This window comes from Chamaea fasciata, unplaced genomic scaffold, assembly GCF_029207755.1.
Source record: "Chamaea fasciata isolate MVZ Bird 193981 ecotype frontalis unplaced genomic scaffold, bChaFas1.0.hap1 SCAF_40, whole genome shotgun sequence".
Taxonomy (NCBI): Eukaryota; Metazoa; Chordata; class Aves; order Passeriformes; family Sylviidae; genus Chamaea; species Chamaea fasciata.
The window spans coordinates 416,591-440,013 of record NW_027094125.1 but is presented as its reverse complement, the minus strand read 5'-3'; the positions used below and the strand labels follow the sequence as shown (position 1 = coordinate 440,013).

At 57.0% G+C, this 23,423-nt stretch overlaps 1 protein-coding gene and 1 pseudogene across 4 annotated transcripts; both read right to left on the bottom strand.

The window, feature by feature from the left end:
- LOC136303664 (zinc finger protein 208-like) overlaps positions 1–23,423 on the bottom strand; it is a 179,681-nt pseudogene that overhangs the window by 80,363 nt on the left and 75,895 nt on the right.
- On the bottom strand, positions 16,915–23,253 carry LOC136303682 (MAPK-interacting and spindle-stabilizing protein-like). 4 transcript variants are annotated; one of them, XM_066207275.1, is made up of 6 exons: positions 23,206–23,253; positions 21,511–21,671; positions 19,988–20,056; positions 18,640–18,731; positions 17,999–18,394; positions 16,915–17,901 (listed from the first exon to the last, which is right to left on the bottom strand). In XM_066207275.1, exons 1-6 carry the CDS (start codon positions 23,232–23,234, stop codon positions 17,518–17,520), a joined length of 1,131 nt encoding a protein of 376 aa, XP_066063372.1. In that variant the 5' UTR covers positions 23,235–23,253; the 3' UTR covers positions 16,915–17,517. The 4 variants fall into 4 exon arrangements, 2 of the variants coding, with proteins under 2 accessions (XP_066063372.1, XP_066063371.1); XR_010724274.1 differs by lacking the exon at positions 23,206–23,253 and having other exon boundaries at positions 17,999–18,187; positions 18,640–19,669; positions 21,511–22,057; XM_066207274.1 differs by lacking the exon at positions 23,206–23,253 and having other exon boundaries at positions 21,511–22,057.

The window sequence follows — 23,423 nt, the reverse complement described above, 5'->3', positions numbered from 1 at the left end:
AGGAGGAAACTCCCCGGAGATCCCACAGGAGGAGGGGCTCCAAACCAATCCCAGGGTGCTCTGAGCAGGAAAGACCCTCCCTGTGTTGGGAAGGTGGCCGGAGATCGATCCAGAGCTTGGAGCTGGTTTTCCATGAGCAGCTTCATGGTAGGGAGAAGCCTTACAAGTGCTTGGAGTGTGGGAAGAGCTTTAGCACGAGTTCCAAACTGATCCGCCACCAGATGCTCCACACTGAGGAATGGCCCTACATCTGTGGGGAATGTGGGAAGGGCTGCAGAGAGCTCCAACCTGATTGTTCACCAGAGGATCCACACCGGGGAGAGGCCCTATCAGTGTCCTCAGTGTGGGAAGAGGTTTCAGACCAGCTCCCATCTCCACGTACATGAGCGGATTCACAGAGAGGAAAGGCCCTTCCGCTGCCCCGACTGCAGGAAGGGCTTCAAGCATAATTCCCACCTCATTACCCATCAGCACTTCCACACTGGGGAGAGGCCCTACGAGTGTCCCCAGTATGGGAAGAGTTTCTCCGACAGCTCTGTCTTGAGCCAACACCAACAGAAACACCGGTAAGGGAAGCCTTGTGAGTGCCCCAACAGCGAGAAGAGCTTCATGCACTGCTCCAACTCTATCCCCATCAGAGGACCCACACAGGGCAGAGCCCTCGTGACCCACATTCCCTATGATCCATGTTGGTGAGTGGCTGGTGGTCCTTTTGTTTTGGCCCTAATTTTCTTTTGATTCATCTTCAGCCCTTTAAAACACACAAAATTGGGGTAGAAGTAACAAAGTCATCAAAGGCATTTAAAGCCTCATTTTTAAACAGTTTTTCAATGGAATCTGGAATTCAGGGAGATACCTGAGTGGATACAGGGGATTTGGGGGGTCATTTGGTGTAGTTGTCTCCCTTTCTTGGCACTACAAAAGACAAGAGGGATTGATCTGTCACCTAAAAATCAGCCAATGCCACTGAATACTACTCAATCTCACCCCAAAATTACTTGATCCCACAGCCCCTCAAGGTGGAATGGGGTTGGAGGGGGTTTAAGTGAAGTGGGATGCAAATCAGGAGGCGTGAGATGGGCATTAGGTGGGGCAGGACTGGGGAGAGGGGGGTTTGGAGGTGTGAAATGGGGGAAACAGGGCTTGGGAAGGGGGTCTTGATGTCCAGCAAGGGTGGGATGGATTGCAGTGGGGATTGGGAGAGTGTGGTGAAGTCTGAGATGAAGAAGCCAAAATTTGGGAATGATGAAGGGAGGAGTAAACCATTTTTGAGTGAGTTTTTGTGTATTCTGCATTCCTGAAGAGATTTTGGTGCATCCCACGTTTCTGAGGTGGTTTTGGGGCACTCCCCAGCTCTTGGGGGGTTTCCTGAGAGCAGCTCCATGCAGCCCCATTGCCAGGGGTGATTGCCTTGGGCACCAGCTCAGAGCTGCAGCCAGTGTCCATTGCCTCAGTGCTGGAGATCAGAGAAATGATGAATGGCCCCAGACATCTCCAGGGTGTGTTTGGGGGCCAGGGCAAGTTCGGCGTAGGTGGGGCGGTCACTGCCCCAGCCCCAGCCACGGCAGCCTCTGCTCCAGCCCCAAAGTGGCTGCCAAGCCCCTGGCACCCCAAAACCCCCACCTGTGAGAGGGACCAGAGCAGGTGAGGCTGTGACACGGCTGTGACATTGACATTGACATGTCCCACGTCCCTGGAGCTCCCAGCAGCTGAGATGGCGCTGTGGACCTCTCCCTCTCTCTCTTCTCCTGACTTCCTCTTCTCAGATTCTGGAGGACTGGAAGTTGGACAGGGTGGAGTTTGATCAGTCAGTGCTTTGTGAAATGATTTACCGTAATTCCATCTTGCTTTAAGATTTTCCAAGTATCTCATTCTCTGAAGTTTTCGACTAAAAGTTTGTTCTCCACCCTCCTGAGAAGTTTGTTGTTTTCTCCCATGCGCCGCCCAAGGGGGCAGGAACTGCAATGCTGAGCAAGGCCTGGCTTGGCTGGAGGGAGCAGAAAGGCCAAGCCCTGAGCCCAGGCCTGGCACAGCAGGGCCTGTCCCTCCCGGCTGGCTCGGGGCTGGTTGTGGGGCAGTGGGATGGCAGGGGCAGCAAGGACAAATGGCATCAACCTGCAAGGCCGGCCAGCCTCCTCAGGGAGGGGTCAGGGATGAGCAAAGTGCAGGCCCTGAAAGGAAAGTTCCTTCTGTGGGGCCTCCAGAGGCGCTGGCAGAGCCCAGGGGACAAAGGGCTGGGTGCCTATGGCCCTGCCAGCCCTGCCCAGCCCTTGGCCATGTGTCCTGCAGGCTGTGCCCCCTGTGCGTGCTGCTGCTGTGCCCTGGCCGGCTGCACACGCCCATCTCGCTGTCCCCCCCAGCATTTCTCAGCCCAGCATTTCTGTGCCCTCCCTGGGCTCCCTGCACCCAGCCCTGCCAGCTCCTGGCACACAGAGCCAGGCCAGGAGCCCACCCTGCCAAGGGCCTTTGGAGCAGGCTGGTGGCTGCCGTGGCTCCTGACCTCAGCAGCTGCTCCTGGGATGGTTCCATGGGAGCCGAGCACAGCAACGCAGCTGTGCATTGTCCCTGCTGAGGGTCACACACTGTCAGGGCACACTCCCTGCCTGTAGGATTTGTGCTCGACCCAAGCACTGCACTTGTGGCTCCAGCACTGCTTTCCAACAAAAATGGGGGAAGGCAAACTGTGTGTAGCTCATAGTATTTTAGTGTCTAAAACTTCTTAAGTGATCGGTCATAGAGGTGAAATCCATTTGGAATGAATGGGATGAAGATGTAGTGCAAGATAGAAAAGAGGAGCATAGAAATAACTAGAGGAAAACATATTGGATTGTTTCTTTCCATTTTCATTTCACTTCTGGAAAGCTGTTTCAGTTTTCCGGGAATCTTCTCCACAGTCCGGTCTGCTTTTTTCAAGGACCTCTCCTGGAGAATGAGGTGCAGCTTCTGTCATGAGATGTGCCACAAACTGCAACTTCTCTTGGCTTTCCACACCGTGTGTGCAGCACGATTCTTGCAGCAAAGCAGGAAAAATGTTTGGAGAACTTTGTAACTTGTTCTTTCTTTTCCTTTTGGACTGGGGAGTTGTGCCATTTTTAAGGTTTTTATTGTTACTGTTCTACCCTAAGAAAATATGACAGGGTACCAGGAGTGGTTAGAGAATGCAAACCTGGCTGAATGCAGAGAAAGAATCTCCAGAGGCTGCATCCAGAAGTAGGGATTTGTGTGATAATCATTCCAACATCCCCAGGGACACCTTGAAAGTGATCTAGAACATGAAAATGGGCTGACAGGGAGAGTTTGTTTCTGTGTTAAGTTTTGATGATTCTACATCTCATGCACTGATTTAAATCAAGAGCACAGCCAGTTCATGATAAGCACCAGAACAAGCTCAACCTCTCCAAACAGATGACTGAAAGAATTGGAATAGGAGAAATTCAGGGAATGATTTGGTGAAGTTTGTCTGCAAGAAGGGTCATATTTTTCTAATCATTTCTAATCCATTCCCTCGGCTGTTGTCTTTCTGCGAAACAATTGTCATCCCAGATGCCTCATGAAACGAGAAGCCTGAGCTTGTGGAAGTGCCTGAAAGATGCCCTGTTCCTCTGCAGGGACACTCAGGCTGAAACAGGAGCCTGAGCCCTGTCTTGGGAAGCCTCCTCCAAGCTGGAATTTGTGCCGTGCTGGGAGAGGAGGAGCAGGGGGAGAAGGATGGGCGCTGTGTGGCAGGAGCAGGAGGTTTGGGCCCAGGACATTCCGCCTGCGCCGCTGCCCCGCAATGGGCGGCCGTGCCCGGGGCTCTGGGCCTGGCCCCGCGTGCGCTGAGCTCCCGACACTGCGGGAGCTCCCCGGGCTGGGCTCAGGTTCCCGCTGGCCCTGGGCCACAGGCTGGGCTCCAGCTGGGATCAGCAGAGCTGGAAATACCTCTGGGCATTGCTCACCACTTTCTGTTGCTGCTTGGAGGAAGCAATGAAGTGAATTGGGAAGTTCTTCTTTCTCTTTCTCCTGGTGGATTTTTTTCACTTTATTTGACAGGCCAGAGGCAATTTCTGTGATGGCCTCTGTCAGTTGATTCTATTTCAGCAGCACCAGCAGCAGGGCTGTGTTTGAGTGCTGCACATGTGGCCTGTGTGGCTTTAATTTTCCTCAACACTGTGCTCAGGGACGTGTGAACATTTGGAGATCAGCTGCTCATGATGCCAGAGTTTGCCATCATGACAGCACTCTGGGTGGCACTGATCAAAATAGGCAATTGCAGCTTTATGAATAAAATTTCAAGTGGCAAGCAGAAGAGGGACAAGAGCAGCCATGATCTCCAATTGCCAAGGCAAAGGCAGCAGCAGCCTCCTGCTGTCACTCAGGGTGAGTAAAACAGTGCTGAAAACAGCGCTGCAACCCAATCCTTTCTTTCTCTGGAGGCTGGGTCAGGGCAGCACAGGCGGGCCCTGAGGAATCAGGGCTGTTGGTGGGTGATTATTGCTCTAGTCCAGAACTGATCTGGACAAAGGCCTTGGAAGGCGAGGCAGGAGCAGGTGGGAAGGGGCCGGCGCTGCTGCTGCTCCTGCCCGGGAGCCCCGGCCGGGCCGGGCCGGCGCCCGCTGCGCTGCGGCTCCTGCTGCTGCCAGAGCCGGGCGGGCCTCGGGGACAGGGAATGGACACGGGGGGACACCAAAGGCCGGCGGGGCTGCGGGGATGTTGGCGCTGGGGCCAGCGCCAGCACAGAGCTTCAGCCGCAATTAACGCAGAGGGAAAGGCTGGGGAAAGGCTCCATTTCAGCCTTTCTTGACTCATGGCTGGGAAGGGACCGAAATGAAAGGAGAACAAGCAGGGCCCGACCCCCTCTCCTTTGGGAGGAGCCCCATGCCTGGGGCTGTGAGGGAAAGTGAGGGGCTGTGGGGGTTGTGAGGGGAAGTGAGGGGCCATGAGGGGATGTGAAGGGGAATGAAGAGCCATGAAGGGCTGTGAGGGGCCAGGAGAGGTTCTGTGTAGCCATGAGGGTTTTTGAGGGGCCGTGAGGAGCCTCAGCCCTGGCAGCAGCGGGGTCCCACCATGTCCCCAGGGCAGGGCAGCCGTGAGGGGCCGCGAGTGCAGACGTGGCAGCAGAGCGGGCTTGGGGCATCTCCGGGAGGGGATGAGAGCCTTCCCCAGCTCCAAACCACACCAAACCCACCGTTAACAGGATTGTCCCTCTTTAGAAGCTACTGGCAACTTGGAGTCCACTGTACAGTTTAATCCCAGTGGGAAAAGCACGGGAATTTTCCGAGTGAGTGACATCCAGCTTTAGTTAATCATGTCTACGATTTGAAAGGCTTACCAATGAAAAGTAACACTAATAAATAATAATAACTATAGCAAGTAATAAACTCCCAAATCCCAACACTCAGCACCACCCCAAAATGACAAACCTCATTTTTCTTTACTAGCACAAGGTTCATGAAAACGAATCCTATTAACTTTCTCCACTTCACATCTTCCCCACCAGACAAATGAGGCCATTTGCAGTGTTTAATACAAGTTACAGTTGAGGGCCGGAGGGAACAATGGGGAGACACCACCAATTTCCATGTCAAACCCAGCAGGCTGTCTCCAAAGTGGAGAGAATAAAATGGAATGGGGGCAGGGACTGGTCAGATGTTCCTCTAAAGGTTCCCAGAATCACCTCCACGTGAACAGGAGGGGAAAATCAATCCCTATAAACCACCCTGTGTGTTCAGGGACTCAGCTGTGAGGAGCTGGACATGGACAGAGGCATCTGGAACAGTTCTGTCCTCAGGCTGAGCTCTCCAGCCAGGCCCTGAAGTCAATCAGGTGCTTTCCCCGAGGATTCCGTGGTTGCCAACCACCCCTCCAGATGTGGCTTACAGGAGCACGGAACATTTTTCAACATCAGGAGAGCAGAAGAAAAATGACAAGAGCTGCCCAATTCAGAGCTCTGTTTAAAAACCTGGAAAATACAAATCAGTTGAACTCTGAAGCCCAGCTGTGGGCCCTGGAATCCAAAAGAAATCTGGAAAGGCTTTTCACAAGGACTGACACTGAAGAGCTAACAGATGAATGTGTGTAGTTTATTCAGAGGCTTCCAATTTTCTACATTTTTCCTTGAACTGTTGAACTTGACCTTATCTTTGCCTCCTCTTGCACGAAAGGAGCCTCATTGCACCAGCCAGGAAGGCAAAGCTCTTTCTTGGCCCTGGCTGCTGCTGTCCAGGCAGCATTTCCATCCCTCCTGGGGCCTCTTCCCTCAGGGCCCCCAGCAGCAGCTGCTGGAGCAGCACATGGAAGCTGCAGATGGAAGTGCTGCCCACCCCAGCCTGAAGCTACAAAAGGATCCTGCTGAAAGGAACCCCAAGATTCCCTCCCAGGGGCCCTTCTCCCAGTTCTCTTGTGGCTCCTGGGGGAGCTGGGAGTGCTCTACCCTATGGGCAGAGTGGCAGAGAACTGGGCTGCTCCACAGGCTGGGAACATCCTTTAAATAATAAAGCAACCGAAAAATTTTCCAGGGTGTGAGTAGCTTCAGCTCAGAAACATGGCTTTTTTGTATTAATAGTTTAGTACTAAATAAGTGAATGAAATAGATTTCATTTGTAATTCAGATGCATTTCATCCTTTTCCAAGGTTTTGATCCCTTCCCCCAGGGTCATTTCCTTTACTCACCCACTTTCTAGTGGTTAGAAGGGAGTTAAGCACACCAGAAAAGGCAACAGCTTCTGTTTCAAAGGGAATCAGCCACCATTGCAGGGAAGCTGAATTGCCCCCAGGCACCTGTGTGCATTTGAAGGGTGAGCAGTTGCTGGGACAGACATCTCACACAACTTCTAAGGCTGTGAGAAACCCACAAGTGGCAAAGTATCTTAGTGGGTCAACTCCTACTGAAATTCCATTCCCCCACAGCCTCCAAATGGGCAGGCAGGGCTGGGCTCTGGCAGGGTTCAGTTTTGAGTGCCTTGTGCTCCCTGGCATGGAAGTGATCATATGAACTCTGGCAGTGATTGATTGGGGTATGGCTGCTGAAGGAGGAGGGGGGAATCTCTGGAGACAGGAAAGTCTCTTCTCCTTTCTCCCTGCCCTCTTCAAAGAGCAATGCCTGTGCTGGGTTTACATGGGACCCCTTCCCTCAGCCCAGGGTCTGACCCACTGTGTGCTCTGGAGGAGCCAAACCCAGAGGGGTCCCAATATCAGCCTTGCCTTTCACTGCCTTCCTCCCCCTTACCTCGCCTTGCAGACCCATCCCTTGCCTTGCCTGTCCCCTCCACTCCCCTGCCTTGCCTTGCCTACCTCTCACTTCTCTTCCCTTGCACACCCTCCCTTTCTGTGCCCCCACTGACTTCCTTGTCTTGCCTCCCCCTTCCTCTGCTTGCCTGCTCTACCCACACCTGGCCTGGCCTTGCCTTGCCTTCCTGTCCCTTGCCTGGCCTGGCATAACCCTGCCTTGTCATGCCCTGTACACACCTCCCTTGCCTTGCCTACTCCTCCCTTGCCTTGACTTGTCTGCCTGGACCTGCCTGCCTCTCGCTGACCTTTCCTTGCCCTGCCTCCCCCTCCCTTGCCTTGCCTTCCCCTCCCTGGCCATGCCTTGCTTGCCTTGCCTGCCCCTCACTCCCTCCCATGGAGAACTGTCAAAGTTGCCTTGCCTTGTTCTTAGAGCTCCTGGTGGCATTGATGAATTAGGATGGTGACCCAGCTGATGGGCTGTGTTCTGCTGCCAGATTCATCTCTGCTGGTTCTAAACTGCCTTTCTCCTATGTTTGTCATCTAAGACATCTCCTTTTTCAGGGATGGGCCTTTCTCATTCAGACTGTGCAGATTCCAAGGGCTGTTTGGCTTCAAAGGAATGTCTCTCCCTTTGATTCTGTTTTCATTTACAAGTAACCTGAGAACAAGACTCAGCTGGAGCCTTTTCCAGGAGGTGATTTAGCTGTGCACATTGATCTCCAGGCCACTCTTTTCTTCTTTGAGCTACCTTGTCCTTAAGGAACTGTGGCTGGTTATGGAATTCGTGGACAGAGGCACTTTAGAGGATGTTGTGGCTGAAGGAGAGATGGCAGCTCTCAGTTGGGTGGTGAGGGATCTCTCTGGTGCTTCCCATGCCATGGACATGCTTGCCCTGGTAAACAGGTGATAAGAACAAAAATACCCTAATCTGCCTTCACTTAGAAAGATGCTACTCTAATGGTGTTGGAGCAGCAGCTCTTCCTCTTGGCCACACCATGTTCTGTTATACTCACCATTCCCCAAGACAAGAAATCTCTTGGAGCCATTTCCTTTCTTTGTGGGATGAATTCAGGTCTTTCATTTTGACCCTCATCTTTCTTTGTCCTCTGTCAGAGCCTTCAGCCTTCATTCCAGCCAGGTCATCCCCAGGGAGGTCAAAGGCTTCAGCATCCTCTTGGGCATGGCTGGATCTGTCAGGTTGGGTGGGTGTTTTTGGTCAGGGGCAGAATTCCCGGGCTGTGGGGTCTGGGGCTGTTCCTGCGTGGTGCCAGTTCCCCAGGAGTGGAGCCTGTGGGAGTGCAGGGAGCCCTGCTGCCAACTGAGAGCAGCTGCCCCGTGCCCAGAGGGCCAGAGAGGGGTGTCAGGAGGGGCTTTGGTTTGTGTGTGTCCCTTCCAGAGGGACGGAGTTCCAATGGAAAACGTGCAGGGAATAAATGAAAGCCACTGCAGGAAACTTGAGGGTTTCTTTAAGGGGCCACTTCCATCTTTCCTTGGCTCCAGCTCTGAGGAAACAGAGGCCCTGAGCCAGGGGCTCTGCTCTGCTGCCCTGGGCACCCCGGGGCTCCTGGAACACCCCACGGGCAGGGCGGGCCCAGAGTGTCACAATGTCCCCTTGGTTCCAGCAGGCCCCGCAGGGTCACAGTGCTCCCTCTGCACCCTGAGGCCCCACAGCACCCAGCCCAGGCCACTGCCATGGTTCCAGTCACTCCCAGTATGGTCCCAGGGACTCCCAGTCTTTCTCAGTATATCCCAGTCACCCCCAGCATGCTCCCAGTCACTCCCACTTCCTCCCAGTTGCTTCCAGTATGATTCCAGTGGCCCACAGCCACTCTAAGTCACCCTTGGGGTAATTCCAGTTGCTCCCAGTATATCCCAGTTTCCCTCAACATGTTCCAAGCTGCCCTCAGCCTGCTCCTGGTCACTCCCAGTGGGATCCCAGTCCCCCATTAGTGTCAGATCGGTTCCACCCAGTATGATCACAGTTGCACCAGTTTCCCCTAGTACAGTCCCAGTCACTGCCAGAATGATTCCAGTGGCCCCCAGTACAGACACAGTAACACCCTGCTTCTCCCAGTTGCCCCCAGCATGGTCCCAGTTGTTCCCAGTGTTGTCCCTTCCAGAATCATTCCAGACACTCCCAGTATATCCCAGTTACCCCCAGCATGCACCAGTCATTCCCAGTCACTCTTAGTAACCCTCAGTGTGGTCCCAGTCACTGCCAGTATTCCCACGTCCATGCTCCAATTGCTGCTCCCAGCCCTGATCTGTGGGGATGGGAATGTCCCGCTCCCTTCCCTGGGCAGGGTCACACCTGAGCCAGGTGTGCAGGGCAGGACCTTGCCCTGAGCCCAAGCCCTGTCCCACCTGCAGGATCTGCTTCCCCTGGGCCTCTTCCCCCTGCGGCCCCAAGCCCAGCTTGGTGCTAAACAAAGGGGCTGGGCCGGGGTCATCCCCCGGCGGGGGCTGCGCACCCCCTCTGCCCCCTCCCCAAATTCCCCCCGGAGGCAGCAGGAGCTGGGGCAGGAGCCCTGTGGGGAGGGAAAAGGGGGTGACACCGGCATGGGGGGTCACACACGCTCTGGGGGGACACACACGGGCCCTGGGGATTCCCCCTGACCTTCTCCTGCAGGACCAGGAGGATAAATCCCAACATGGAGACCCCAAACCCCGGCAGCATCTATGGGACAGGGTTTGGTGGGAGCTTTGGGGGTCTGGGGGAGTCACAACTTCCCCAAAACCCCCTCCCAGCTCCACACCCACTCCCAGACCCCTCAAACCACCTCACAGCTCCTGCCCAGGACATCCCCAATCATTCCCTGCAACATAAATGACCCCAAAAGCCACAATTCCCCCTTCCCATCTCCCCCAAGATCCACCCAAATCCTCTCCAAGACACACAGCCCTGCCAGCACCCCAAAACTCCCTCACCCCCCCCCCCCCCAGAAGGCCCCCAAACCTCCTCCCAGCAACACAAATGCCACCAAGAGCCACAAAAGCCTCTCTCAGTCCCACCAGGAGTCCCAGAAACTCCTCACAGGCCCCTATGGCACTGACCAGGAGAGGCTGGTGGACAGGAACATCCACAGCCAGGAGCACCTCGGGCACTTCAGCAGTGATTTGGGCACGTTGCGGGGGACACCAACAATACGGAGATCCAGGCCAGAGACAGGGACAGAAAGCTGGAATTCCTGGAGAACAGATGGGCTCAAGTGGACATGTTCTGCTGCAACAACTATGAGACCATAGCCATGTCCCTTGGCTAGGGTGCTCCCAGAACACCTAAACCCTCCTGAATATTCCCTGAATCACAAATTCACACTCAAATCCAGGTAAAATGATTCAGCTTTAGATCTCTTCACTTAATTTTGCTTATTTTTAATCCACTTCTGGGTGTTTTATAGAAAGATCAGAGAAATTAATCAGGTACAAAAATATCTCCAAGATCATCCAATTTGTCTTGATGCCATCAGAAGAAAAAACACAGCAGAACAGATTTTTTGGGCTGTAAATTAAAAAAAAAATCCGCTCTTCTCAATTCATTTACATTGTTGATCAGAGTCCCAGTAGATGTTCCTGACCCTGTGTTCATCCAGGTGCCTGTGGAGATCCAGGGCTCTGCCCAGTGTGGGTCCTTTGATGGGGGATGGAGTTGGAGCAGTGCAGGAAGCTCTTCCCACAGTCAGGGCACTCACAGGGCTTCTCTTAATGGTGCCTCCGTTGGTGTCGGGTCAAGATAGAGCTCTGGGTGAAGCTCTTCCCACACTGGGGACACTCGTAGGGCCTCTCCCCAGTGTGGATGCGCCGGTGGGTGACGAGGTCGTACTTTCGCTTGAAGCTGTTCCTGCAGTCGGGGCAGCGAAAGGGCCTCTCCTCTCTGTGAATCCGCTGGTGCACAAGGAGACTGGAGCTGGTCTGAAACCCCTTCCCACACTCAGGACACTGATAGGGCCTCTCCCCAGTGTGGATCATTTGGTGGATGATCAGTTTGGACCTCTGGTTGAAGCCCTTCCCGCATTCCCCACACTCATATGGCCTTTCCTCAGCGTGGATGTTCTGGTGATGGATCAGGTTGGAGCTGTGGCGGAAGCTCTTCCCACATTGCTCACACTCGTACGGCCGTTCCCTGGTGTGGATCCTCTGGTGGTGAATCAGGTGGGATCTCTGGCTGAAGCTCATCCCACATTCCCCACACTCGTGTGGTCTCTCCCCAGTGTGGATGTGCCGATGTCTGAGAAGATGGAAGTTGCGCTTGAAGCCCTTTCTGCAGTCGGGGCAGCGGAAGGGCCTCTCCTCTGTGTGAATCTGCTGGTGCCTGAGGAGAATGGAGCTGGTCTGAAACCTCTTCTTACACTGGGGACACTCGTAGGTCCTCTCTGCAGTGTGGATCCGCTGGTGGCTACTCAGGTGGGATCTCTGGCTGAAGCTCTTCCCACACTCCAAGCACATGTGGGGCTTCTCCTCATCATGAACCTGCTCATGGACCACAAGCGCAGAGCCCTGACTTGATCTCTGGCCGCCTTCCTGGCGCAGGGTGTGCCTTTCAGCCTCAGAACAGCTTGGGATGGGTTTGGAGCCTCTTTTCCTGTGGGATCTCCAGGGATTTTCCTCCCCGTCGGATTCCTGCAATGTGGAGCCGGTAAAAATGGCCTCTTCCACAAGGTTGTGCCATGGGGATTTTTCCTCCTTGGTCTCTATCCCCAACTCCTTGTCTGGGGAAGAAAGGACAAGGAGAGGATGGGATTTGTCTCTGTGCCACAGGGAAGGGGAAGGAGATCCCCTCAGTTCATCCCCAGCAGGACAGCGTTGGCAGTGGGGTTGTCCTACAGCTGGGGGCCATGGTGGGCTGGGAGATGAAGCAGGAGAGAGGGGGAAAGGGGCACTGACTTCCTCCTCACCTGCCTGGCTGTCCCGGGACATCTTCCTTTTCCTCGCAGCTTCCTCCTCCACCTGGCCAAGGTTTTGAAAGTCCTGGTTTGGGGTGAAAACAAGGGATGAGTACATTGAGTTTGAAAGTTGCTCTGCCCAAGTCCATCTCTAGAGGTCATTGGGCCTCAAGGGTCCAGAAAAACCTCTCAAACACCAAGATTCAGCCCTGAAAACGCCTCCCAGGAGTTCCCTGTCTCTGCTCTCTCCCCTTGGGTGTTTGGGGGTTCCCCCAATCCCAGTTGCCTGGGGTCACACTTGTACTGTGGGTCCCCGGTCTACTTGGTCCCTGCCCTCCCCAGACTGCTGAGAGTCCCAGGAATCTGAAGAGTTCCCCCCTTTTCCACCTCCCCATATAGGGATGATGGCGGGTGTTGGGGTCCTGGGATCCCTTCTCCCCTTATTCTCTGCTGTGGGGTGCAGGGGGTCCAAGGAGTCCCCCCTGCCCCTCTCCAGGCTGTTGAGGGTCCCGCCAATGGCGGCGCCCCCCCTCTCTGGGCTCCCCACTTTGGGCTCCTGGGGGGCACAGGGCTCTGCTCCTCCAGGCTTTCTGGGGACCCTGGGTGGGGACTTCAGCCCTTGGGGCTCCTCTCAGGAGACTCACAATGGGGGGAACGCAGAGAGGGCTGGGGGATCCCAGCAGTGACATCACTGGGAGTGACTGGTCTGTACTGGGGTTTCTGGAAACTTACAGGGGCAACTGGGACTGACTGGGAATGACTACAAGCATGCTGAGAGCAACTGGGCTATACTGGAATGGTCTGTGACCGTAATGGGGGGACTGAAACCACACTGGGAACAGCTGGAATCATGCTGGGGAGAACTGGGACCATGCTGGGGGCAAGTGGGAGCAAGTGGGAGTGAATGGGTCTACAGTGAGGCAACTGGGCATGACTGGGAGCGTCTGGGATCATCTATGGAGTGACTGGGACTATACTAGGGGTAACTGGGTGCAACTGGGATCACTCTTGGAAGAACAGGGAGAAACTGGAACCATGCTGGGGGCAACTGGGATCATAATGGATCATACTGGCAGCAACTGGGATTGCACTGAGGGTGACTGGGAGGGGCTGTGAGCAACTGAGATGAGGCTAGAGCAACTGAGCACAACTGGGAGTGACTGAGAATGTGCTGGGAGCAACTGGGATACACTGGGAGAGTCTGAAACCACAGTGGGAATAAACAGAAACAACTATAACCAGGCTGGATGATAATGGGAACAGTCCAGAAACTTGGATCATGCTGGAGGCAACTGGGAGTAACTGGGAAAGACTGGGATCATTCTAAGGTAACCAGAACCACACTGGGCCAATTGGATAAACTGGGAGTGTCTGTAACCATACTGGGGGGAATGGAACCACACTGGGAACCATGCTGGCACCATGCTGGCAGCAACTGGGAGTGAGTGGGATCATCCTGAGATGAACTGGGCCTATTCTAGGGACAAGTGGGATCATACTGGGAGGAACTGGGAACAACTGGAACTTTACTGGCAGCAACTGGAATCATATTGGGAATGATTGGGAGTGTCTGTGAGCAGCTGGAATCATGCTGAAAGTAACTGGGTGAAACTGAGAGTGACTGGGAGCATGCTGGGTTTGACTGGAATACACTGGGAGAGACTGGGAGCCATGAGGATCATACTGGAGGGTACTGGGGTCATGCTGGCATTGACAGGGAGCAACTGTGATGACACTGGGGGCCACTGGCATCATACTGGGAGTGACTGGCATCATACTGGGATTATAGTTGGTGTCAATGGATCCTGACTGGGGGTTACTGGGAGCCACCAGACCCATGCTGAGAGCCTACTGGGAATACCCTGAGAAGAACTGGGACCAACTGGGATGTACTGAGTGACTGGAATAAAACTGGGGGCAACTGAACCATGCTGAGGGAACTGGCAGGGCCTGGCAATGACTGCAGGAATATTCAGGGCAACTGGGATAGACTGGGAGTACCTGAGACCATGCAGGTGGTGACTGGGACAAGAGTGAGAGTCACTGGGAATGTGCTGGGGGCAACTGGGGGTGTGTGTGAGTGGCTGAGGCCCTGCTGGGAAAGACTGGCATCATACTGGGAGGGACTGGGACTATACTAGGGGCAACTGGGAGAACTGGGAACACAACAGACGGTAGTAGGAGGAACTGGGAGCAACTGGGACCCTGTGGGGGAAAATTGTATCATAATGGAGAATAATAGGGACTTATTCGGTTTATACTGGAAGCAACAGAGATCCTACAGAGAGTGTAGGGAAGTGACCAGGATCATACTGGGACTGACTGGGCTCATACTGGGAGTCCCCAGTGTAAGAGACGGTCCGAAGACCCCTCATCTGCCTCACGACCATCATCAAGGACAGAGACTGAAACCCCTAAAAGGGTTTCTAAAATCTCAACACAGGAGTTCTGGCCTGGCTGAGGTGGGATGTTGGCCAAGTGCTGCCTGCAGGTGTGTTTGATGGAAATGAACACACTGCAATGATTTCCCCCACCTGTTTGGCCAACTGCCTGTCGCTTCGGAGAGGACTATAAAAACCCTGGAGATCCCCGCTCACTTTTGTGATCACCCCACTAGAGAAACTCACGTCTATAGGTATCTTCAAAAGCCTCGAGGACTCGACCCTCCATGTTGGTAGCTATAAACCCCTTCCCCTCTTTTTCTGTCTTTCTTACTATTCTCTTTTCTCTCCCCACTATCGCATTTGTTGGCACTAAATAAAGGTGCATTTGTGATTGAGTAAACTGAGTTTGTCCCCCGCTGTGTCTTTTGCGCTCTGAGATCCCTAAAACGAACCACCACGAACCCTGCTTGTGTGAGCAGATCGTGACACCCAGGAAACTGGAACCACACGGGGGGGACAACTGGGCTCATCCTGGGAGCAGCCACTGCCGGCACCGGGAGCCCCGAACCCCTTTCCCGGCCATCCCGCCCCTCCAGCCCCAGCACCCCCCAACGGGGTCCCGGCAATCCCAGGGGTCCCCCCCTCTCGGGGTCCCCGCTTTGGGCTCCTGGGACTCTCCTGCCTCTGGGGTCCCGCTCAGGGGGTCCCCAAAGCCCGGATCTCTGCCGGGCTCCCCAAACCCGGTGTCCCCCCGCCGGTCCCGCCGCTCCCCACGTGGCCCCGGCAGAGCTCGGAGGGCCCGGCCCGGGAAGCCCAACCCCCACTTGGGGGGGGACCCGCATTCCCCCGCCCCCCGCCGGGGCTCTGCCGACACCGGGACCCCCCAAAAACACCTCCCGGGGACCCCGCCGGGATATCTGGGGCGAGCTCCCTCTCTCCGGGCACCTGCGGGATGGGGCCAATGGTGTCCGGGCGAAGGAGCTGCAGATTCAGGGAGCGGGGAATGCACGTGGTGCTTCCTCTGCCTCCTCCAGGTCCTTCTGCTCCCCCTCTTCCTCCTTCTCTGTCCCTCCTCTTCCTCCTCCTCCTCCTCCTCCCAACCAAGACACGATGGCTATGGGCTGGGTCACTCCAGGCCGAGCTCGGGGGAGCTTAAGTTTGGGGGGAAAAATGGGAAGGGGGTGGGAGAGGGGGCACAGGGGGATGTGGGACCCACTGAGGGTCCCCCAGTTCAGCCCAGGTGCCGGCGCAGTCCCAGGGATCCCCAGTGCAGCCCCACAGGTGCCGTGGCAGCCCCACAGATCCCCCAGCCCCGGCTCCCCGCGCTGAGCCCCGCTCTGGCTGTGCCGCTCCTGCGGCATCTGCAGCTCCCTGGTGGCCCTGTGCCGGTGCCGATCGTTGTACCGGCTCTGGCCATCCCAAAATCCTGGCTGGGCTCCGGCCACCATCCCTGGCAGCTGCGGCTCGGCCCGGCCCCGCTGGCGGTGGCGGCGCTGGAAGGGAATCCCATCCAGGGAGCCCATGGACAGGAACTGGGGGAAGATCGGGCCGGGTTCCAAGAGCGCCATGGGCAGGGAGCGCAGGGAGAGAACTGGGGGGACACGGACATTTGGGGGCTGGGGGGGCACGGCTGAAGGAAAAGGGCAACGGGGAGAGCTGGGAGAGCAGGGAAGGGGCTTTGGGGCTTCCAGGGTTGAGAAAAAGGGGTGGTGGGGGGTGTAGATCTGGGATGGGTGGAGTTAAGGGGGTTCCTGTACTCAGAAAAAGAAGTTCCAAGCATCCCCAGTGTACGCATTCCCATGACAGGGCAAGGAAACCCGGGATGGCTGGGAATACGGTTCCAGGGTGTCTTCAGTGAAACATTAATTTTGAAGAATTAACGATTTTAGTTAAACCAGATATTGCTGAAGTAAGACAGATAGACTTTCCTTTGGATAAGCAGAAGCTAGATTTAAGGAACTGATAAATCATGAGGCCTGTCAACTTATGTTTGTGTATTCTGACTAATCAATAGGCTTCAAGAAGGACAATGAATTCATAAATCAAATACCCCTGGGAAAACAGGATTCAGTTGTCACACAACACTAAAAGGTTAAAAAGTCAAAGCGAAGAAGACTCACTTACTTCATCATTTTAAGACCCTGCCCCATAAAAAGAACCACCGACCCATTTCAAAGAACAAACCACGCATGCTTAATAGCTTTTGGCTAATTACCATACAAAGCAGGGAATGGGATGTACTAAAGTCATGAATATACATTTGTGTTTTGGGTATTCAATACTTCTGTACATAAAAAGACCCTGTGATCTTCTGTGAGTGCGCGTGTTTGGGAGCTATCCCGCACGCTGCCCGGCATCGTAATTAAACATACACTTTCTAACTTTAAACTGTTAGAGAGTCTTTTGTCCGTCATAGTTGGATATCGGCACTAGGGCGATATTCATATTTTTTTAATAATTCACTCAGTGTTGAGGAAAGGACGGGCTTGGGTGCCGGGATGGGCAGGAATAGGGGTCCGGGGGGTCTCTATGTCAAAGAAAAGGGGGCTCTGGGGGCAGGGAGAGGCGGGATGTCCGGGAAAGGGGTGCAGGGCTGTCGGTGCCGGATAAGGGGGTGCAGGGTGGAAGCCATGGCCGGGAATGGGGGTTCGGGGCGATGGCGGCGCCCAGGAATGGGGGTTTGGGGGGCCCCTCTTTGGTGCCCGCCAATGGCAGCCCGAGTGTGCAGTGACGTCACCGGTCGCCGGGCAGATCCGAAAGTGCCCGAGGGAGCGCGGGGGGCGAGGGGAGCGCACGGCGGAATTCCCGGGAATTCCCCGGGATCCCCTCCGGGCATCCCCCGGGACCCTCCTCGGCCACGCCCTGCGGGACCCCCGGGCCGGGCTGTGCTCAACTCCCGGCGCCTGCGCTCCAACTGTGCCGGGAACCCGCGGGCATCGGCCCAAAGCGGGGGAAGCGCCGCCATCCGCGGATCCATTTTTTCCTGCGGCTGCGGCTCCCACCCCCGGCAGAGCAGGACTGGGCGCGGGGACTCCGATCCCTCATTCCCAATCTCCTTCCCTCGCTCTCTGCTGTGCTCTCCCTTTCCTTCGAGTGATCATCAATCGCAGAGCGGCTGGAGAGCCGCGTGCCCAGCCCGGGTTTCCCAGGAAAGGGAGGCCTGGGGGTGAGGTGCCCCGGGCTGGCCGGGAATGGGGCTCCGGGGCTCCCCGGGCGTGCGGAAACGGGATGCGGGGGCTGGGAGAGGAGGATCCCCGGGCAAGGGGGTGCGGGGCGGTGTCGGTGCAGGATAAGGGGATGCAGAGGGTCCCGGAGCTGGGGAAGGGGATGCGGGTGGGTCCCAGTTCCCAGGAATGGGGATTCCAGGGGGTTCCGTCGGGCTCCCCATAGCCCCTCTCAGGGGGGAGCAGGAGCTGGGTCAGGAGCTGTGGGGAGAGAAAAGGGGGTGAGCCCGGCCTGGGGGGACATGGGGGAGTCACAGGCGCTCCGAGGGGGGATACGAGCCCCGGGGACCCCCCTCACCTTCTCCCGCAGCGGAGGCCGAGCCCCAGCCCCGGCAGACGAAGCCCCCGAGCCCCGGCAGCATCTTGGGGGACGTCCGGCGGCAGCTCCGGGGGCGGGAGGGGCAGGATGCGGGAAAGGGCAGCGGCTGCCGGGAAGGGACCGGCATGGACTGGGACAGGCTGGGATGGACTGGGACACCGGCATACACTGGGATACACCAGGATACACTGGGATACACCGGGATACACCAGGCCCAGGACTGGCACCCACTGGGAGCAGGGAGCGCAGCGGGGCGGGCTCGGGGAGCGCGAGGGGATGGCGGCTCTGACCGGAGGGGAAAGGATGGAAGGGCTGGATGGCAAACTCCGGAGATGAGGCTGAAGGGATGGAAGGGCTGGATGGGGAACTGCAGAGCTGAGGATGAAGGGATGGAAGGGCTGGACCACAAACTCCGGAGCTGAGGCTGCAGACGCGGGAGGTCCCGGCAGGCAGGGAGTGCGGGCCACAGAGCAGCCCCAAAAGACTCAGAGCAGGGCCCAAGAAGCATCAGGGGTGGGACAGGAGCGACCCCGCTCCCAGCACGGCAACAGGCCCTGGGTTAGTAAGGCAGGAGATAACCGGGCCCCAGGTCAGTGGCTGCTCCAGGAGCAGAGGCTCACCCCACACCAGAAGAAACAGGACCGAGCTGGACTTCTGCAGCAGCAGTGAGTTCTTTTCCCCAAACAGCAGCTACAGCACTCTCCTCTGAAGGCTCAGATCAGAAAATGATTTCGAGTTTCCCCTCCCTGCCCTGTCTCAAGCACCCAGCCATCAGTGCCTCTTAGCAACACAATGGGAAAAAATTCCACCGGTAAGGAGTAAAGAAAAGAAAAGGACAAAAAAAAAAAAACTACACTCGACCCCCAACACTGAGGTGATACTGGGAGTGACTGGAACCATGCTGGGATGGGAACACCTGGGAACACCTGGGACCATGCTGGGATCATACCGGGATCATGCTGAGTGTAACTGAAAGTGACTGGGATCACACTGGGGGTGACTGGGAGGCAGAGGGCCCATGCTGGGAGTGACCTGGGCCTTCCCTGGGGTGGAACTGGGGGAACTGGCCCAGCTGGGGCTCAGGGTTGTTCTGCCCCAGGGCTGCCACCCGCGGCCCCACAGAGCCGAGGGACAGGGCACAGCTGAGGGACAGGGGACAGCTGAGGGACAGGGCAGAACTGAGGGACAGGGGACAGCCAGGGAACACGGCCTGGCCCAGGGACACTGAGCTCCAGCACTCTGCGCTGTTGTGCCCGGGCTGTTGCCCTTGGGCTCCCAGCACAGGCCAAGGGGGGACAATCCCCTCCAGAAACTGTTGTTTGCTTTAAGCTTTGCTCTGGAACATTCCCAAGGAGCCACCTGCAGTGGCTGGAGCCCGGCCGGGTGCCCGGGGCCACCAAAGCTGCTCGGGCAGTGCCCTCCTGCCCCGGGCAGGGCAGAGAACAGCCAAGGAAAGGCTCGTGCTGGGCTCAGTGCACTCCCCAGCCGGCCTGGGGAAAGGATTGGCATTTATGGCCCATGGAATCCCAGCAGGGATTGCTTCTCATCTCACTGCTGTCATCGCATTGGTCAGCGATTCAAATCATTTGCCCATGGAATTCCCATGGCAGTGGGCTGGAGAGGAGATCCATCCATGGAATTGTCACCTGACTGTGATGAGAGTGGGGTCATGCCGTGGAAATTCCATGGGAATTCCTGCATTCCCAAGTCTCCCCATTTCTGAATCCTACATTCCCACAGGAATTCCCCTTCCCCTCTCACACCCACCCTTGTTCTCCAGAGCCTCCCAACCATATCTGATGTATTTTGGGAGCTCTTCAATAATGGTGTGTCCCAGGTAACGCATCATCTGCTCCACCATGATCCCTTTGGATTCCCAGCACCTCTGGGGGATCCAGGTGGCACCGTGGGACACCGCAAAGCTCCTGGATCCCAGCTGGAAGGAGATGAAATCTGTCATAGCCGTACCTGTGGGATCCAGGGATGCTCCATTGGTCAGGAGGTCACAGCTGGAAACCACCTGCACCGTGTGGAGACCTGGGAATGAGGAGAGAACGGAGCAATGGAGTTGTGTCCCAGCCCCACAGAGCCCCTTGGAGCTCCCTGGATTCCCATTCCAGCCCCAGAGATCCGCCCCCATCTCCAGAGATCCCATCCCAGCCCCTCAGAGTCCTCCATTCCCACAGATCCCAGCCCAGCCCCCGGCTCCCCCCACTCCCCCGCTCTGGTTGTACCGGCCCTGTCTCCAGGTCACCGTCGGCCACGAGCCAGTTCCTCTCCTTGAGCCGGGCCTGGCTATCCCAATGTCCTGGGTCTGGCTATCCCAGTGTCCTGGGTCTGCCTATCCCAATATCTCAGCTCTGTCTATCCCAATCTCCCAGCTCTGGCTATCCCAGTATCCCAGCTCTGGTTATCCCAATATCTCAGCTCTGTCTATCCCAATCTCCCAGCTCTGGCTATCCCAGTATCCCAGCTCTGCCTATCCCAATATCCAGCTCTGCCTATCCCAATATCCCAGCTCAGCTCCCGCTGCCATCCCCGGTGTCTGTGGCTCCATCCGGCCCCGCTCGCTGTCCCAGCGCTCGCAGGGGTCCCGTCCACATCCCCACAATCCAGGACTGGGGGATCCCCAGGCCGGGCTCCGACAGCGCCACTTCCAGGTACTGCAGGGAGTGGAGAAGCGGGGAGACATGGAGATTTGGGGGAGCTGGGGGGCTGAAAGTGGGAGTTTGGGGATCCAGGGGAGTCAAGAGGCCAAGGAAAGGGGGGACTTGAAGAGCTGGGACAGCTGAAGTAGCTTCAGGGGCTCAGAGTCAAGGAAAGGGGGTGCAGGGAGTGGGAGAGGTGGGATGGGGTGTCCAGGGAATCTTGTGCCCAGCAATGGGGGTGCCAGGGCTCCTCAGTGTGAGGAAAGGAGTGGCTGGGAAATGCAGGATTGGGGGCCCAGGGCGCCCAGGGTCAGGGAAAAGGGCGGCTCTGGGGGCTGGGAGAGGCGGGGTGGCTGGGAAAAGGTTGTGTTGGTGCCGGATCAGGGGGTGCAGGGGGGTCTCAGGGCCGGGCAAAGGGGTAAAAGGGCACCTCGGTTCTCAGGAATGGGGGTGCAGGGGGGTCTCAGGGTCAGGGAAATGAGGGGACATGGACTTGGAGAAGAAGAAGGGAGTTCCAGGGGATCTCTGGTTTTGAAGAAAGAAGGGGCTGGGGGCTGGGAAAGGCAGGAATGGAGGTCCAAGGCATTCCAGGGCATCCCAGGTCAAGCATACAGGAAGTCCGGAGACTGGGAGTCATGGGATGGCCGGGAAAAGGGGAGCAGGGGGTCCTGGTATTCAGAAATGGGGGATTCAGGGGGGACCCTGTGCAGGACAAGGGGAACAGGGGGGTTCCGGTGCCGGGAATGGCGGTTCAGGGTCCCGGGGCCGGGGGTCCCACTCCCCCTCCCCCCGCCGGAGCGCCCCCAGCCCCAGCGCTGGAGCCATCGCGCTGCTCCTACTCACTCCCAGTATGATCCCAGTAGGATCCCAGCACAGCCCAGTCACTCCCACTCTTGGCATTCTCCCCGACAACACAGGGATCCGGGGGGGGGGGGGGGCGGGATTCGTGGTGGCCGACGGCGCTGCCCAGGTCACCAAGAGGCGCCGGGAACATGAGATGGAATCTGAGGAATTCACAAATTCCCTGGGGCACACCTGCCTGGAATGTCTCCGGAAATGTGTCAGATATGGGCAGGAGGCACTGGGGCCCAAAGGGGGGGAGGGAAGAATTCCCATAGGAATGCGGGATTGGGAAATGTGGGATTTGGGAGGGCAAAATTTGGGAACATGGGAATTCCCATGGAACCTCCAATGATGGACCCCACTGCTGTCCCATTCCCATGGGAATTCTGTAGATGGATCTCCCTGCCATCCCATTCCCATGGGGAATTCCACGGGCAGATCTCATCCCCATCCCACTGCCATGGAAGCTCCTATCCGGTTTCCCCCCAAACCCATCCTGGGGGTGGCCCTGTTCTTTGCCCTCCCCACCCCCACAAGACTCCTGGGGGTCCGCCCATGACCCACCCAGCCCCCCCAAGCTCCTCCTGGGTCCCCCCTCATCCCCCCCCGGGGATTCCTGGGAGTCCCCCCGTGTCCCCTCCCCCAGGACTTTGGGGGTCCCCCCGACCTGTCCGTGCCCCTCCCCCATTCCTGCCCCCCTGTGATGGTGGGGGGTGGGGGCTGAGTGCTGGTGCCCCCCTGCCTGCAGCAGATCCAGCGCTGAGGGGAGTTCAGGGGGTCCCTGAGCATTTGGGGTCCCCGGGGATTTGGGGGTGACCCCTCGGGCCCCCAGGATGTCCCTGAACACGCTGACGCTGCCCGTGCACAGTGAGAAGGTTCAGACCCGGCACGGGGTCCCAGCTCTGTCACCGGCATCGCCCAGGGACCCCCAAAACCTCCCGGGATACTCCAAACCCTCTCAGGACACCCCAACCACCCTGCAGTCCAAAAAACGTCTGTGACACTCTAAAAGCTCCCCAAAACCAAAAAAACCCATACAGATCCCCCCCAAACCCTCTCAGAACATCAAAATTCCCACAGGACCTCCCAACACCCCCAAGACCCCCTTGAGAAGGTTTATACCTGGCACGGGGTCCCCATCTTTCTCACCGGCAGGTTCCCCAAAACAGCCTTTGGGTTCCCCCTGGGATCGCCTAATCCCCCCTTCGGGACCCCTGTGAACCCCCTCCGGAACCCCCAAAGATCCACCATGACCCCATAAACCCCTGGGATCCACAGAACCCCCCCACCCCAGGAACCGCCACACGTTTACACCCAGCACGGGGTCCCCATCGCCATCATCGGCATCACCCGGACCCCCAAACCCTTCCGAGATCCCCAAATCCCCCCGGTACCCCCAACCAACCCCCCAGGGCTCCGCTGCCGGAACCAACGGGCGTGGTGTTGCCCTTTTCAGGGGAGTTATCCTGGGAACCGACAACAGCGGCGGCTCCTAAAGCGGCGATGGTAGAGAGAATCCCAAAAATCCACCCTGGGGGGCAAAACATCCCCCACAGGGGCTTGGAATGGGGGCGCCCTTAAAAATGTCACTGGAAGGGGTCATGATCAACCCTTTAAAGGGGCTTGTGGGGCTACGGTCCCACAAACACCCTAAAATGGGCAGGAAAAAACAACCCTGTAGTGGTAGGATCCCACCTGGATGCCCCATGGACGGCTGGAGGCATCGCGCTGCTCCTGCGCGCTTCCAGTAGGATCCCAGTATGATCCCAGTACAGCTCAGTCACTCCCACTCCTGGCATCCCCCCCCCCCCCCACCTCTCTCTGCGTTCCGACCTTTCCCGGCTCCATCCCCGCTCGTCCCGCGCCCCGCGGGCTGCGAGGGGTCCGGGAACGGGGGAGGAGGCGGAGGGAGG

Excerpts from the sequence above, each read along its gene's own strand:
- LOC136303682 (XM_066207274.1), bottom strand. The coding sequence starts at position 21,961 with ATGGGGATGAGATCTGCCCGTGGAATTCCCCATGGGAATGGGATGGCA. Across the intron at positions 20,057-21,510 it reads CTACTGGGATCATACTGGGA|GTCTCCACACGGTGCAGGTG; the intron begins GTGAGTAGGAGC and ends CCTCATTCCCAG. Across the intron at positions 18,395-18,639 it reads CCTGTTTCTTCTGGTGTGGG|CTCTGCAGTTCCCCATCCAG; the intron begins GTGAGCCTCTGC and ends CTTCATCCTCAG.